Below are 14,364 nucleotides of genomic sequence, written 5' to 3' on the forward strand. Positions count from 1 at the left end.
GATAGGGAGGGTGGGAGGGAGGCGCAAGAGGGAGGGGATATGGGGATATATGTATATGTATAACTGATTCACTTTGTTATACAGCAGAAACTAACACACCATTGTAAAGCAATTATACTCCAATAAAAATGTTAAAAAAAAAATGGCTCCAGACACAGCCAAATGTTTGCTAGGGAGCAAAGTCATCTCCATTTGAGAACCAATGCGCTAGTGGGAGATGGCAAACAGCCCTAACACACAGGTGTACCTTCAGACCAGGTGAGCACATCAGTGAGGTGAGAGATAACACCACCAAACAGTTATTTGGGAAGGGCTTGACAAAACACAGACCACAACCAAAGATGCTACCCTAGACAAGTATGTGGGCTTGAAAATTACCCTAGAGGTTTATGTGTGTGTGTACATGGGACACGCATGTATGAGTGAGCATCCAGCAATGGCTTTCACTCTGTCCTTGCACTTAGAAGTCCTCCATGGTCTCTGCCATTGGGGCCTTCTGAGTGCTGACTCCTTCTAGCCTCCAGACAGGGGCTGCAGACACTTTTATTTTGGGCAACTTGTCTCCAGTCCAGGCTGTAACTGTGACGGTCACAGTGGTAGCCACCCCAGGCCACTGCTCTGAAGCTTTTCTCCAGGACAGTAAATATGCAGGGTGGATGGAACCATCTGTTGCATTCTGTCCACAGCCTTCCCTCCTCCTCTGGCAGACTGATGTCCAAGAGGCTGGGAGAGCCCAGGAGGCAGCAGTAGAGACATGCCTGGAATCGGCTTCCATATCTACTGAGCCTGGGCTTTACGTTCCAGGTGTCCTGACCAGGTGAGTGCAAAGGGCAGAGTCGCCCCACTTTGACACAGGCTCTTTCTACAAGGTCTGGTCTCACTCACTGAAGGGTTGCGGATTATGCAAACGATGCACTACTCAGAGTTAACTTAATTCTTTAAAAAGCCACTCTGACAAGTGTTAACCAAAGGACGTTTCCATGAGTGAACACTAGCTCTAGCTAAGCCCAGCTCTGCCAGAGGAGCTCCCTTTAAAGGACTTTATTCTCTGGTAGATATGGCTAAGGGCTCCAGGAAACCTTCCAGGGCTGCACCACCATCTTCTCAAGTCATTCATCTAGGCAGGTACTAGGTAAAAATAACTTTTACTATGACAGCAGTGATTCTTCACTTTTTAAACCCTTTACAGGCCTAGGGTACAAACTATGTTCCCTTCACTAATGGGGATTCTCCTCAGCAATGATTTTCAAATTGGGAAAATTGAGAGTTTGAGGCGAGATATCAGAATTTGGGGCTGTGATAGGGTTTACAGTGAAATCTCATCATACAAATTCCACTTATGTTTTTCTACACCAATGTACAGTATGGCTTAATATCCCTTAAGTCTAGGTATCTTTCATTATATTAATATTTTTCCAAAAATTTCTCAGCTGTTCTTTTTTAAAAATTTATTTATTTTATTTATCTATTTTTGGCTGCGTTGGGTCTTCGTGGCTGGGCATGGGCTTTCTCTAGTTGCGGCGAGTAGGGGTTACTCTTCATTGCGGTGCACAGGCTTCACATTGCGGTGACTTCTCTTGTTTCAGATCATGGGCTCTAGGTGTGCGGGCTTCAGTAGTTGTGGCGTGTGGGCTCAGTAGCTGTGGCCCGTGGGCTCTAGAGCGAAGGCTCAGTAGTTGTGGCACATGGGCTCAGTTGCTCTGCAGCGTGTGAGATCTTCCCAGACCAGGGATCGAACCCGTGTCCCCTGCATTGGCGGGTGGATTCTTAAGCACTGTGCCACCAGGGAAGCCCTCTCAGCTGTTCTTAGACATTTTTTTTCTTCTCTATAAATTTTTAAGTCTTCCTATTCAGAAACACAACACACTTCTCAAGAAATAAGAGCCACCACATCAAAACCTTTTAGTGATTTTCATTTTTTGGTAGTATTTTGGGATTTCACTGTAAATAATCATGCCATCTACAAATAAAACTGGTTTTCTATCTTTTCCATATTTATATCCATTGTTTCATTTTCTTATTACATTAGCCAGAACTTCCAATGATTTTCCTATGTTGTTTGCTGTTTATTTTTAGAAGACAGCTTATATCATGTTTAAATGATATTCTTCTATGTATTTGGCTGTACTGTTGATTGGTATGTAAAGGTTTATGGCTACTGTACACTGCATGTATTAGTTCTTTTATCATAAAATGTCCCTCTCTCTCTTGTTTAATGTTTTTGGCCTTGAATTCTGTTTTGTCTGATACTAATGTTGCCACTTTTGCTTTCTATTTATTTGATCTGCTTTGTACATTTTGCCCATCTCTTTATTTTCTACCTTTTTTTGGTATCACTGTATGTTAGATGCTGGCTCAAAAGCTATTAGCTGCATACTGTAACAGTCATTAGCACTGTTTACCAAATAATTACAGTTTTCTTTCTGGGCACATGGTAGGATTACACTTCCACACTCCTTGAAGTTAAGTGTAATCATGTGAATTGCTTTGGCCAATAAAATGTAAGTTGAAATAAGTCTTGTTACCTCTGAGTGAAAATTTTAAGAGCCAGTGTGATTTACCACATTCCCCTTCTGTTGACGTGACAATCATGGAAGCAAAGAGATGGGCCCTCCTTAGTCTGGTCCATGAATGAGGATAAGATAGAGTTATTTAATAGAATAACAGTAGCTATTAATCACATGTAGCAGTTGAGCACATGAAATGTGGCTAGTACAAATTTAAGATGTCCTGTAAGTATAAAATACACATCAGATTTTGAAGAATTAGTAAGATAAAAGAATGTAAATTTTATCTCATTGATAATTTCTTCTATTGATTACATGCTGAAATAACATTTTGGACATATTGGGTTAAATAAAAATCTGTTATTAAAATCAATTTCAGGAATTCCCTGGCAGTCCAGTGGTTAGGACTCTGTGCTTTCACTGCCGAGGGCCTGGGTTCGATCCCTGGTTGGGGAACTGGGATCTCACAAGCTGTATGGTATGGCCAAACAAATAAAAAATAAAAATAAAATTTAAAAAATCAATCTCAAGTTTTAAAAACAATTCTATAGGGGCTTCCCTGGTGGCGCAGTGGTTGAGAGTCCACCTGCCGATGCAGGGGACATGGGTTCGTGCCCCGGTCTGGGAGGATCCCGCATGCCACGGACAGGCTGGGCCCGTGAGCCATGGCTGCTGGGCCTGTGCGTCTGAAGCCTGTGCTCCGCAATGGAAGAGGCTGTGGCAGTGAGAGGCCCGTGTACCACAAAATAACCCCAAAAAAACAAAGAAAAAAGATTCTAAAAAATGAGGCTGCTAGAAAACGTTAAATTCCACATGTGGCTTACACTATATTTCTATTGGACATTGGCACAGAACAGATGGCCCAGTCAACCCATGATAAACATGTAGCATGAATGAAAAATTAACTTTCATTATGTTAAGCCTTTGAGGATTTGGAGTTGTTACTGCAGCATAACTGAACTCACACTGACCCTAAATCTACTCAGTAGTGATTCCTCTTTTCTCCTCTGTGAAAAGAGGTCTGATTTTGTTGAGAGCAGGAATCTGCAGGTATAAATCCTTCCCCTTTCAGGCCTCTCTTGCTGCTGGAGGGCAGCCAGGTGACAAAGTTCTGGCCAATAAGACATAAGCAGAAGTCTCCTGGGACTTTCTGTGAAAGCATTTCCATAAAACAGACAGACATGGCTAGTGCTACTTCTCCCTCTTGTATTCTCTTAAATGTGGATATGATATCCAAAGCCTGTGACTTTGAGACGATAGTAAACAACAAGCATGAGGATGAAGGCAAACACTCCAAGAACGGTGGAGCAGAAAGATCAAAAGATAGAAGAACAGAAAGAGTTTGGGACCCTGATGGTATCACCATGCATCTAAACTAAATCCAGCAACTGCCAGCATCAAGCTTTATATGTGAGAAAAATAATCTCCTATTTGGCTAAGTTATTACTTGTCAGTTTTCTTTTACTTGCTGTCAAAATCATTCCTATCTGATACAGGTGTATTCTTGGAGACAGCATCCAGCTGAATTTGTCATGCCAATATGATAGAGTCTCGGTCTTTTGCTAGGAGAATTTGGTTCATTAAACTTGGTTTTATGCCTACTCTTTGTTAGGTTCCTATTTATCGTTATTTATTTTCCCCTTTCCTTAATTTTTGTTTCTTTTTGGCTGCACCACATGGCATGCAGGATCCTACTTCCCCGACCAGGGATCGAACCTGTGCCCCCTGCATTGGAAGTGAGGGGTCTTAACCATTGGACCGCCAGAGAAATCCTCCTTTTCCTTAATTTTGATGGCTTGTTCACAATTCTGTTTATTTCCCCTTTCACTCTCTGTGAATTTTGAGGATCTATTTTCTAATTGTGCTACTCGTCACAGTTCTGTTCCTAATAATTGTGTTTATTCCTACATTTTCTACAATTGTATCATAACTGAATATCAGTCTCACCCAGATTGTTTTTTTGTCCCCTTTCTGAATCATTCCATGTCTGAAAGTGTACTTCTTTTGCCTTAGTAGATAAATGATGTCTTGGTTACATGTAGAATTTTTGGTTTGTAACTCTTCTCTCAGTAGCAAACATTTTTTCAGAGTCTTCTGGCTTGCAGTGTTGCTGATGAGAAGTCTGGTGCTAGTATAATTCTCTTTTCTTTGAAAATATCTTGTTCCGATAGCTTGTAAGATTTTCTTTATACTTAAATTTCAGAATTTCAATAGCATATATCTAGGCATACATGTGCTCCTTTTTTTGCCGCCACTAATCCTGCTGCAGATTTGGTAAATCCTCTCAATCTGCACATTCAAGGTTTTTTTTCAGCTCAAGAAAATTTTCTTCTATTACTTTTTCTCTTTCTGGAATTCCTATTATTTGCATGTTAGGTCTCCTAGATGTTTCTTCCCACCTCTCACAATTACTGACTCTGTGTTTCTGGTCTGAATTGTAAGATATTTTTACCACTTGCTCCTCCAGAACATTAATGCAGTTCTCAGCAGTGGTCATTCCCACTCTTTTTCTCAGTTCATTTACTGAATTTTTGTATTTAGAAATAAAGGGATTTTTTTTTTTAAGTTCTAAAAGTTATTTGTATACTCAAAATTCATTTCGGGACTTCCCTGGTGGTCCAGTGGTTAAGACTCCTTGCTTCCAATGCAGGGGGCGCGGGTTCGATCTCTGGTCGGGGAACTAAGATCCCACATGCCGTGAGGCAGGGTCAAAAAAAAATTCATTTCTTGAACTATCATTTTCTTCTACCTTTTCCATTAGTTTTACCTCAGTGGGAGTCTCACATTCTAGATTTTCAGCTTGGAATCTTCTCAGCAGTGGTAAATGAGGGAACACTGCAAGGCCCAGCACTGCGAGGCAGAGCTGTTTTCATGGTCCAGCAGAGCCCAAGTTGACAAAGCACAAAGAGATGAAGAAAGTCCCTGTACTACTGGGCTCCTCCAGGGCACTAGACTGAAAGCAATTCAGCTCATCAGTGCAGCCCCTCCAGGGACCACACACATTAAGTGGGCAATGCAGGCCCTTTCCAAGGGATCCACAGGCTCCCACTGGCTTGTTAACCTCACAGGACTTCACATTTCAAGTCTTCATCCCAGGACTGCAAGAGAGGCAAGCACTTTTTCCTCTGATGTGGTTCCCTGCTTCTTACTGAGTATCAGAGAGAATGAATTCTGTGCCCTCTTTTTCCCCGGGAGATGTCAGGAAAAGTGGAGGCCTTGACGGACTTCCCAGGCTCCACCCGCAGGCTCACCTGGGTTTATCCAGAGAGGGAATTTAAATGGTCAGAGCCACACGCTCAAGCTGTAGTCTTCCCAGAATCCTCTTCCTTACGTTCGTATACACTTTTAAAATAATCTATTTTCTAATCTACTCTATTTTCTAATTAAGCTTTTCTGTGAAAACTGGGAAAAGCAAAAAGAAAAAGGAATAAGGCACAGAGGAGAAGAGAAAATCTTACACAGATTCCACCCAGTCTGAGATAATCTCTTCATATTTTGGCATACGTCATTCTGGTCTTGTAAATGCCTGTGTGTGTGTGTGTATGTGTGCTTATGACCATATACATACTAATAAATATACTTGCCTACTATATTTTAACCTTTTTTCCCCAAGTGATATATTGTGAACATTTTCCTATATCAGTAATATTCATGAGACATCATTTTTAATAGCTGCATACTATTTGATTGTACGGTTACTGTATAGGTCTTTTATTGTTGATCATCAGCTTGCTTATAATTCTGCAACATTATAATCTATGCTGGATAGTATCTTATGGTTAAATCTTTGCACATCCATACTCACGTCAATAAGGAGGAACTGCTTGGGTGGACAGATAGGTATATTTTTAAGGTTTTGAGATCACACTGCCAAATTTCTCTCCGGAAAGGCGTAACCAATTCACACTCCTACCAATAACCAATTTACATCCTCTACTCTCTCTCTCACTACCCCCATGCCAAACCCAAATATTATTTTTAAAAATATCTTTTGATAATTTGATACATGGAAAAGGATATCTCATTGTTTTAGTTTGCACTTCTTTGATTACTAACAATATTGAACATTTTCTCATGTTTACTGACCAATTGTGTTTCTTATTTTATGAAACGTCAGTTCATATCTTTTGCTCACGTTATTTGGGATCTAAAGTTTTATGACGCTTGTGTTCTTGATAATGAATAATCTCCTTTGTCTCTTTCAGTGATTTTTACCTGAAATTCTCTTTCGACTGAGATTACTATTATAATCCCTGCTTTCTTTTTGTTTATACTTGTGTGATGTCTTTTTGCTCATCCTACTTTTAACTGTTCTGAGTCATTTTGTTTTGCATATGATGTCTGTTAGACAGCATGTGGGTAGAATTTGTTCTTTTTTAACCTATTGTGATGATCTGACTTAAACTTTTTAATTTGACACATATGAAAGAATATATAACAAATACGTTTATTATTAAACAAGGTAGTTAAATTCACTTATATTTATTATTGGCTTTTTTCCAAGTCTCTGTGTCTCCTCTGGTCTTTCCATTTCTTTGTCTGCTCCTGGCTCTTTAACTCTTTCATACAACTTCCCACGACAGAATGTTACAAAAATGTGAAGTGACTCCTATAACTCGCATCAAATATGTTCTTCAGTTGCTAAATGGGAATGACTGACATATCCTGTAACAAAAAAGATGACTTTTTTGGTAATTTCGAATCTTTAAGTAAACGGCTGCGCACATACTGTCACAGATTCTGACTAAGGATGCGCGTCAAGGACGGGACAGATGCGCGGCGGAGGAAGTTCTGCGTCGGCACTGACCTTCTGAAGCCCGCCGTTCTCCTCCACCAGCGGCGGAAGAACACCGGGGCTGCTGCCTGGCGGAGCCTCCACATTGTAATCACGGAAGCAGCAGAAGACGGAGCTGAGGATGCTGCGGCTCCTCTGCTTCTTCAGGCTGACGTTGCACTGGGATGCTGGAAAGAGAAACAAAGCACAGCATGGCCAACTGTAATACTAAGGGAAAACTCGAACATGCAGCCGCCCCAGAGCCCTGACATGTGGAGACCAACGCAGGACCAGAAGACGAGGGGAGCCAGGAAGTTCCTCTAAAAGACTGTTACGTGACTCCTAGAGGGTCAGACAGTCGATGGAGTCCAGTCCTGCTGGCTGGACAGAATTCCCCTGATCTCGGCCCAGTGGGGGCTGCTTGCTCATTAGCTGACCCATCCCCAGGGCCATCTGCCTTCTCCTGAGACCAGCAGATAAAGTCTTCCAACCCTGCACAAATGCTACTTCAAAACATAGATCCTTGCAGGCACAAATCAGACTTGTCCCTCGCTGAGAAGCATTTCTCTGTGAAGGGTACCAAGGAAGAGTCACATTGAAACTGAGTTCTTGGACACTCCCTGCTCACCATGGAAACAACTAACTTCATGGGTTAAGAAATAAGATGTGTGAAGGCACAAAGCAGCCCTCTTCTTAAACTCTGCCATTTGTCAAGAAGTTGATGGGAGCCTGGACCCACAGAGCTCAGGGGTGGAGGCTTCCATCACACTTAAAACAGAAACAGCAGGAGAGGTGGGACAGAACATCAGGGCTGGCCAGGGCAAAGCCTATCTTCACGAGACCCAGGGCAATACTGTGCCACTGACTCATTCCCTGCCCTTTCCTGGATTGAGGCTCCGGAGGGAGGGATGGATCCTTTCTGTTATCCAGGGCTCAAGACAAGTCGCCACAGGTCAGAAATAAAAGACGAAAGTTAGTACAGATGAGAAACACACCTCAGGGGAGGAGGCTGACAACTTGGAGGTGCAGGAGCATTTAGCCCTGGGAATGCGGTCCCACCACATACCACGTCTGGGTGGGTCAGCAGCAGTCCCACCACATACCACGTCTGGGTACAGGCTACGGGCACAAGGACCATGCTTGGAGTTGATGGGAAGATCACCACTGCAGGAAATTATTAACTTCGCATGATAATTGTTGGAGTCCATCTCTCCCACAAAGCAATTCTGGCACGATTCCTCTTTGTACACTTGAGGGATTTGTATAGCACCTGCCCTCTCAAGAGATCATAAAACCTTTGCTGAAAGTCTGCAGGTACCCTTCTGCCAGCAGCAAAACCAAATGCATTCAGAAATTCTGAAAAAGGACTGAAAGGCTGTTTTGCCAGCAGCTCCACAGGCCTGGATGGTCTTTAGCCTGGGTTTAGGCAAATGGCCCAGGAAGTGTGAATTTAAGATAATCACTGGGAATTCCCTGGCGGTCCAGTGGTCAAGACTTGGCGCACTTTCACTGCCGGGGCCCGGGTTTGATCCCTGGTCAGGGAACTAAGATGCCGCAAGCTGCCTAGCACAGGCAAAAAAAACAAAAACGAAAACAAAACAAAAAAAACGTTCATTAATTAAAGATGATCTTTAGAACCATAAATCTCTGGAAAAGCTGGCTGTTTCTTCTTCCTCATGAATCCTTAGGTTCATGTCACAGGGCACCCGTCTTCTCATTTCAGGCACCACTCGTCCGGCCAGACCAGACGATGGGGACCACCAGGCACAGAGGCCTCCCACAAAGCAGTGGTGGCAGTGATAGTGACCACTGTTTCCTGGGGCCAGCCCTCTGGGTTCTAGTACTTTACAATCCTCATCTCATGTCATCCTCACAGCTACCCAAGGAGATAGGTGTGATTGCTTCCATCTAACTGCTGAGAATATACAGCTAGTAATTGCACGTGCAAAGATTCAAACCCAAGTGGGTCAGTTTCCAGAACGCATGCTTTCCCCATGCACCACGCCGAAGACAATTCTGAAACAACTCAGGTCAGATTAAGAAGGAGGGAACATGCCAAACGGAGAGAAAAACACTGCCATGAACTCATATTTAATATAAATGATTGGTTAAGCTGTTTTGTTGTTAATTTGGGTATTTTAGTTTTTTATGCCTCACTCAGATAATTTAGTCAGAGGAAGAAAAAACTGTCTCTTCCCCAGCTGAGAGCACATTTCTCTGCAAGTAAACAAGCTGTTTGTTCATGTCTTGGTGATACTGAGCCGTCAACACCCAGGCCGGGCAGTAAACAGCTCTGCAAAATGCACTTTCCCGGATTCTATTTTCATCCTTGGGTCACATAAATCTTCCCCATAACTAACTAACAAATTAACAAGCTAACTTACGTGCTAAAAAAAATCCTGACCATGGAGCCAGGGAGCTACTTATAATTCCACCATGTGATTACTTGCCATGTGGCAGCCACAAAGAGGGCTGCAGGGTCACTATTTGCTCAGGTCACTTGGGAGTCCATCACCCCTGACAATGGCAGCTCACTCCATTCCCCCGTCTGTGTCGGAGGAGGTGAAGGAGCTCATGGCTGTGGGAGGGTCCAGGGACCTTCCTGCTAAATAAGGTCACTATTAGGGCCTGTAGGAACCTCCGGGCAGCTGGGGGCTTTCGAACCTTCTAATCACCCTTGGGTTGGGCTGGTGCTCTCAAAAGCAGGCTAGCTGGGGAAATGGCTGGATTCCCTCAGGACCAACCAGCATAAGCCCACCCTGCCCATGGCACTCACTGTTCCTGAAAGGTCAAGGTGGGCTGTATGGGTCTCATGACCCTGCTGCCTTCCACCCCAGCTGCTGCCTCTCCACCAGCTACAATCCAGAAGGCCCTTGATTTACTCATAAACTTCTGGTAAAAGGGTTTCAGTTGATACACGAAATCAACATCTATGTTTTAATGGACAAATGTTTATAACATTAGATCAAAAAAGCAAGATAAATAATTGTATATCTGACTTGATCATAACTGTGCAAAAACAAATGAAAAGAGATTGTAGTAGAGAAAAGATCGGCAAAAATATATCGCAATGTTAACAGTAATTGTCAGACTCTGGCTATTTACACCTCTTCCTTCTAAATTTTCCCAATGTTTTATGGTCATTACCTTTTACTCTAACAATGGGGAAAAAAAATAGTCTCGTTAAGCTTTCTTTCAGCAACTCTGTAAAGCTCAGGGGAAACCATATCCTACTCCCAAACCTAAACCCTTACATCTACTCCTCTGCTTTCCACTCCATGCCTGTGAAGGGGAAAATCAGGCAAAAGCAGCGCCATAAGCCTTGCAGGAGGTAAATGTCACTGCTGTGGTGGCCCAGGCTCAGCCCCGGACCGTGACATTGCCGGGATGGAACATGCCCACCAACCCAAACCAGAGGGGCCCACGTGAAAAGAGGGCAGCAAGTCCATGATCTGCCCCAGCAGAGGGCTCCTACTGGCTTTCCCATCTGGCAGCCCACCCAGCCTCTCAGCCTCCCTGGACACACAGGTGGTCCTGCTCCTTCTTTGTGCTTGATCAAGACTCGGCCTCTCACCACCTGGCCTCACTCGCCCCTTTGAATGTCGCTACTGATAACACGGGAGGCCCCCTGGTGGCCCAGGGAGCCAGAAGAAGGTCTTTATCAGAACTGTAACAGTAGGGTATGAAAATCAGTTTAATATATACCTCTTCCAGTTACGCTGGTTTTAAGAATACTTTGGAGGAGTAAAGGAGAGAGCAGGAACTTTGAACATCAGTCTCAAACATTTCATAAAGATTTCCATGTTTTATCAGATTTAGGAGGAAAACATCATCAAAAATTATTCTGAGGTTTTCTGTTGCTTTCCCTGATCATCTTCTTGTTCCTACCCACGTCCACAGCTGTGCACCTCACGTCCGGTTTCCTCCTCATGGTTGACTCCTCATCATGCTGACATCCTACCCCCCACTCCTCCTCTCCTCACACCTCACTTCTGAGAACATTCCTGTTCTTCAGGGGCTGGTTCAAAGCCCACCCCCTGGAGGAAGCCTGTTTCAGTGGAAGGGATTTTGTTCCTTGGCCACTGAACTCCCAAATAAACACCTGTCTGTCTGGGCTACATCTTCAGCCCATTCCTCTCTCCCAACTTCCAGGCCAGTTTATCCACCTGCCTGCCGGATGGACATCTCCTCTGGATACCTCCTAGGAGCGCTTCACCCAGCAGGTCCCCTCTTCACCTGGGGCATCAATCTCCTAGTCTAAACATCTACCCTTCTCCCTCTCATTAAGTTGTTGGTTTTGATATCCTTAGTGGCTCTTAAATCTGTCCTCAACAATGCCCTGTCCCTTTCATATCCCAGCTGAGGCCCTCATCATTCTGTCCCCGGAAAACTACAATAGCAGTAGAACTTGTTTTGCTGCTGCTGATTCTGTGTCCTGTAATTGATCATTGACATGACCCACTGAGGTGTAGCCCAACAAGTGAGGAGACTGGTGGTTGTGAGTGTGGCCTCTGAAGTCAGCCTCCTAGGTGTTGGCTCGACCAGCAAATGTACAGGACCTAAGTTATATGACTTCTTTGTGCTTCAGTTTCCTTATCTGTAAAATGGCAACAATAGGCTTGTTGTGAGAATTAAATGAGTTCGTATAAAGTACACAGAACAGTACCCAGCACAGGGTAAGCGCTTCATAAATGTCAGCTCTTATTATTATCATTAGTTTCTTAAGAGCTTTTGCTTTGTAAAGGAGTAGGGGTTCTGCTGGTAAATCCCGGATCAAAGGCTGGATCCTGTGGGTCCACATTTGTTCCCTGGCGTCTGACAACTAGGAGGCATAATTTACTATAACAGACCTTGGTTACTTAAACTGTAATTTAGAAAGCAAAGCTAGAAAAATCTCATAAGTGATTCTACTCAACTGCTGTAAAACCTGGAGAGGCAGAGATGAGGAAAGAAAATGGAGGGAGGGGTGAAGCGTCCAGATGAATGCTGTTGGGGACTGTTTACCTGCTTCCCCTTAGAAAAAGAACACTGCTTTCAAGATGAGGGGAGGAAGCATCCAGTCTCTCCTGCCCACTTGCTCAACCCTCCTCTGCTGAGCTCTGCCCCTGCCCTGTCTGCCTCTGATCCAGGGGCTCTTTGCCCCATGCTGTGCCTCAAAAGGGAGCACCCTCCGGGGAAGAAGGCCTGCGTGAGGACCATGCAAGGAGGCCAAAAGACCCATCATGTCTCTCCTGCAGGCTCCCCTACTGGGTCGTTGTATGCTGCCATTTCCCCCAGGCTCTGGGAGTGCAGGCCCATCAGAAGGAACTCCTCTTCTTCTTCCTCAGTCCAGCTAATGAAGACATGCCTGTGGCTGATCCCAGCAGCTGCCCTTCTCTCCACACAGATGGCTGGCCTATGAAAATGGCATCCTACAGGGTAGGATGGGGAGATCCCCGGCAGGGGCAGAGGGGGTGATCCTAAGACTTCCCCCATTTTTCTGAGCAGGGCTGCGTGGAGCAGGAATCCTGGGAAGGGTTGTGAAGAGCTGGAGACGTTGGGCATGGGCCTCACCCACGTGCCTGGAGCCCTCTGACCATGTGGGGAGTGTGTGACGTTGAGGACAAACAGGCACGTGGCCCGGTTTTCCTCGATACACCCTGGGAGCTAACGCCTCTCTCTTTGTCCCTGTACTTGGTGTCACTGCAGCCAGCAGGTGAACACCCTACTTCCCACTCATACACCACCCCCCCGCCGTTCTCCTTCAACGGCTGGGGACCTCCCATCCTCCAGCACAGCAGATGAGGGGCTTAGAGAGGTCCTATGAATGGGGCGGCTAACATGAGTGCAGAGATGGTTGCCTTCCTTGAGTCTTCAGTCCTAAAGGTGAGATAGGAAGCCTCCCCAATACCTCCCTGGTCTCTCTTGGCAGACTGCTGGTCCAGGAGCAAGGACCAGTATCTTCAAAGCACCAGCTGCCGATGGGGAGTGTAGTAGACGTGTGACATTTTTGCCTGCCAAGATCCATTACCCTTCCTCTGGTAAAAGTTCCACCACTCTCACCTCACCAACTCTCAGTCCATTACCAAAGCCTGGCCAATAAGAGCCACGTGATTGGCTTAGGGATGGGCAGATGACCCAAGCTGGGCGGAGGAAAGTCGGCCCCCGGATTCATGTTACGGCTATTGGAGGAAATGTTCTCTTTTTGCTGGTTTGCTAAGCTGGCAGGATGTAAGCCTGGAGCCACCAGCGGCCATCCTGGGCACCAAGCGAGAAGCACCTACCTGACTGATCACATGAGCCAAAACTGAGATGTGCAGAGGGGCAGATCTCTGACTTGATTTCAGTAAACCAGATCTTTCTGGCATTTTCAGTTATGTGAATCTTTTTCTTTGAAGCCAATAAGAATTGGGTTTATGCTATCTGCAATGGAAGGATTATCCCTGAAAATGTGAGCTCCTAGGCGAGGCAGTGCAGAGACACTGATAAATCACACAGGCACCGTCCCTACCTCACGACATGCACGCCTAGGAGGAGAGACACAAGAATAAGCAATTCTAATACAGTACAAGTCTTGTTATGATGGGGTAGCACAGGGCGCTGCTGGGGCCCAGAGAAGGGCACAAAGTCCAGATTTGGCAGGGGGTGGGTAGGAGTGACTTCTTAGAAGAAAGTAGTCTGACAAGTGGGCTGACAGTTGTATAAAATTGTTGGAGGGGGCAGGGAGGTAGGGAAACAGCAACGTGTAAAGGCCCTGAACTGAGAGGGAGCATGAAATATGTGAGAAATCAAAGAGGCGAGGTGTTATGAGATGGGGATGATGACAGCAAGGGCCTTGTAAACTATGGTGATGAGTCTGGATTTGATTCTATGGACCTGGGGAATGACGTGATCAGATCTGTACCACACATGTCATGGTTTGACTTCTGTAACTGGAACTACTGAGTTTAAATTTTAGATTATGACTAATGTAGGCTATCTATATACATCACAGATTTCCAGGATGTTTAAAAATCACAGATGTGGCCTCTTTTATGTAACATGCCTAGAATGGAATTTCTTATTTGAAAACGGACTTTATTTATTTTTAAAATTTATTTATTT

The 14,364-nt window shown here is 44.6% G+C and overlaps 1 protein-coding gene across 1 annotated transcript in view; it reads right to left on the reverse strand.

Moving 5' to 3' along the window:
• Positions 1-14,364, reverse strand: part of CTDSPL (CTD small phosphatase like) — a 109,398-nt gene that overhangs the window by 9,670 nt on the left and 85,364 nt on the right. Inside the window, exon 3 of the mRNA XM_055080007.1 lies at positions 7,315-7,469. Coding sequence (XP_054935982.1) covers positions 7,315-7,469 — 155 coding nt within the window. The remainder of the gene's footprint in view (positions 1-7,314; positions 7,470-14,364) is intronic.

This window comes from Physeter macrocephalus, chromosome 18 (genome assembly GCF_002837175.3).
Source record: "Physeter macrocephalus isolate SW-GA chromosome 18, ASM283717v5, whole genome shotgun sequence".
NCBI lineage: Eukaryota > Metazoa > Chordata > Mammalia > Artiodactyla > Physeteridae > Physeter > Physeter macrocephalus.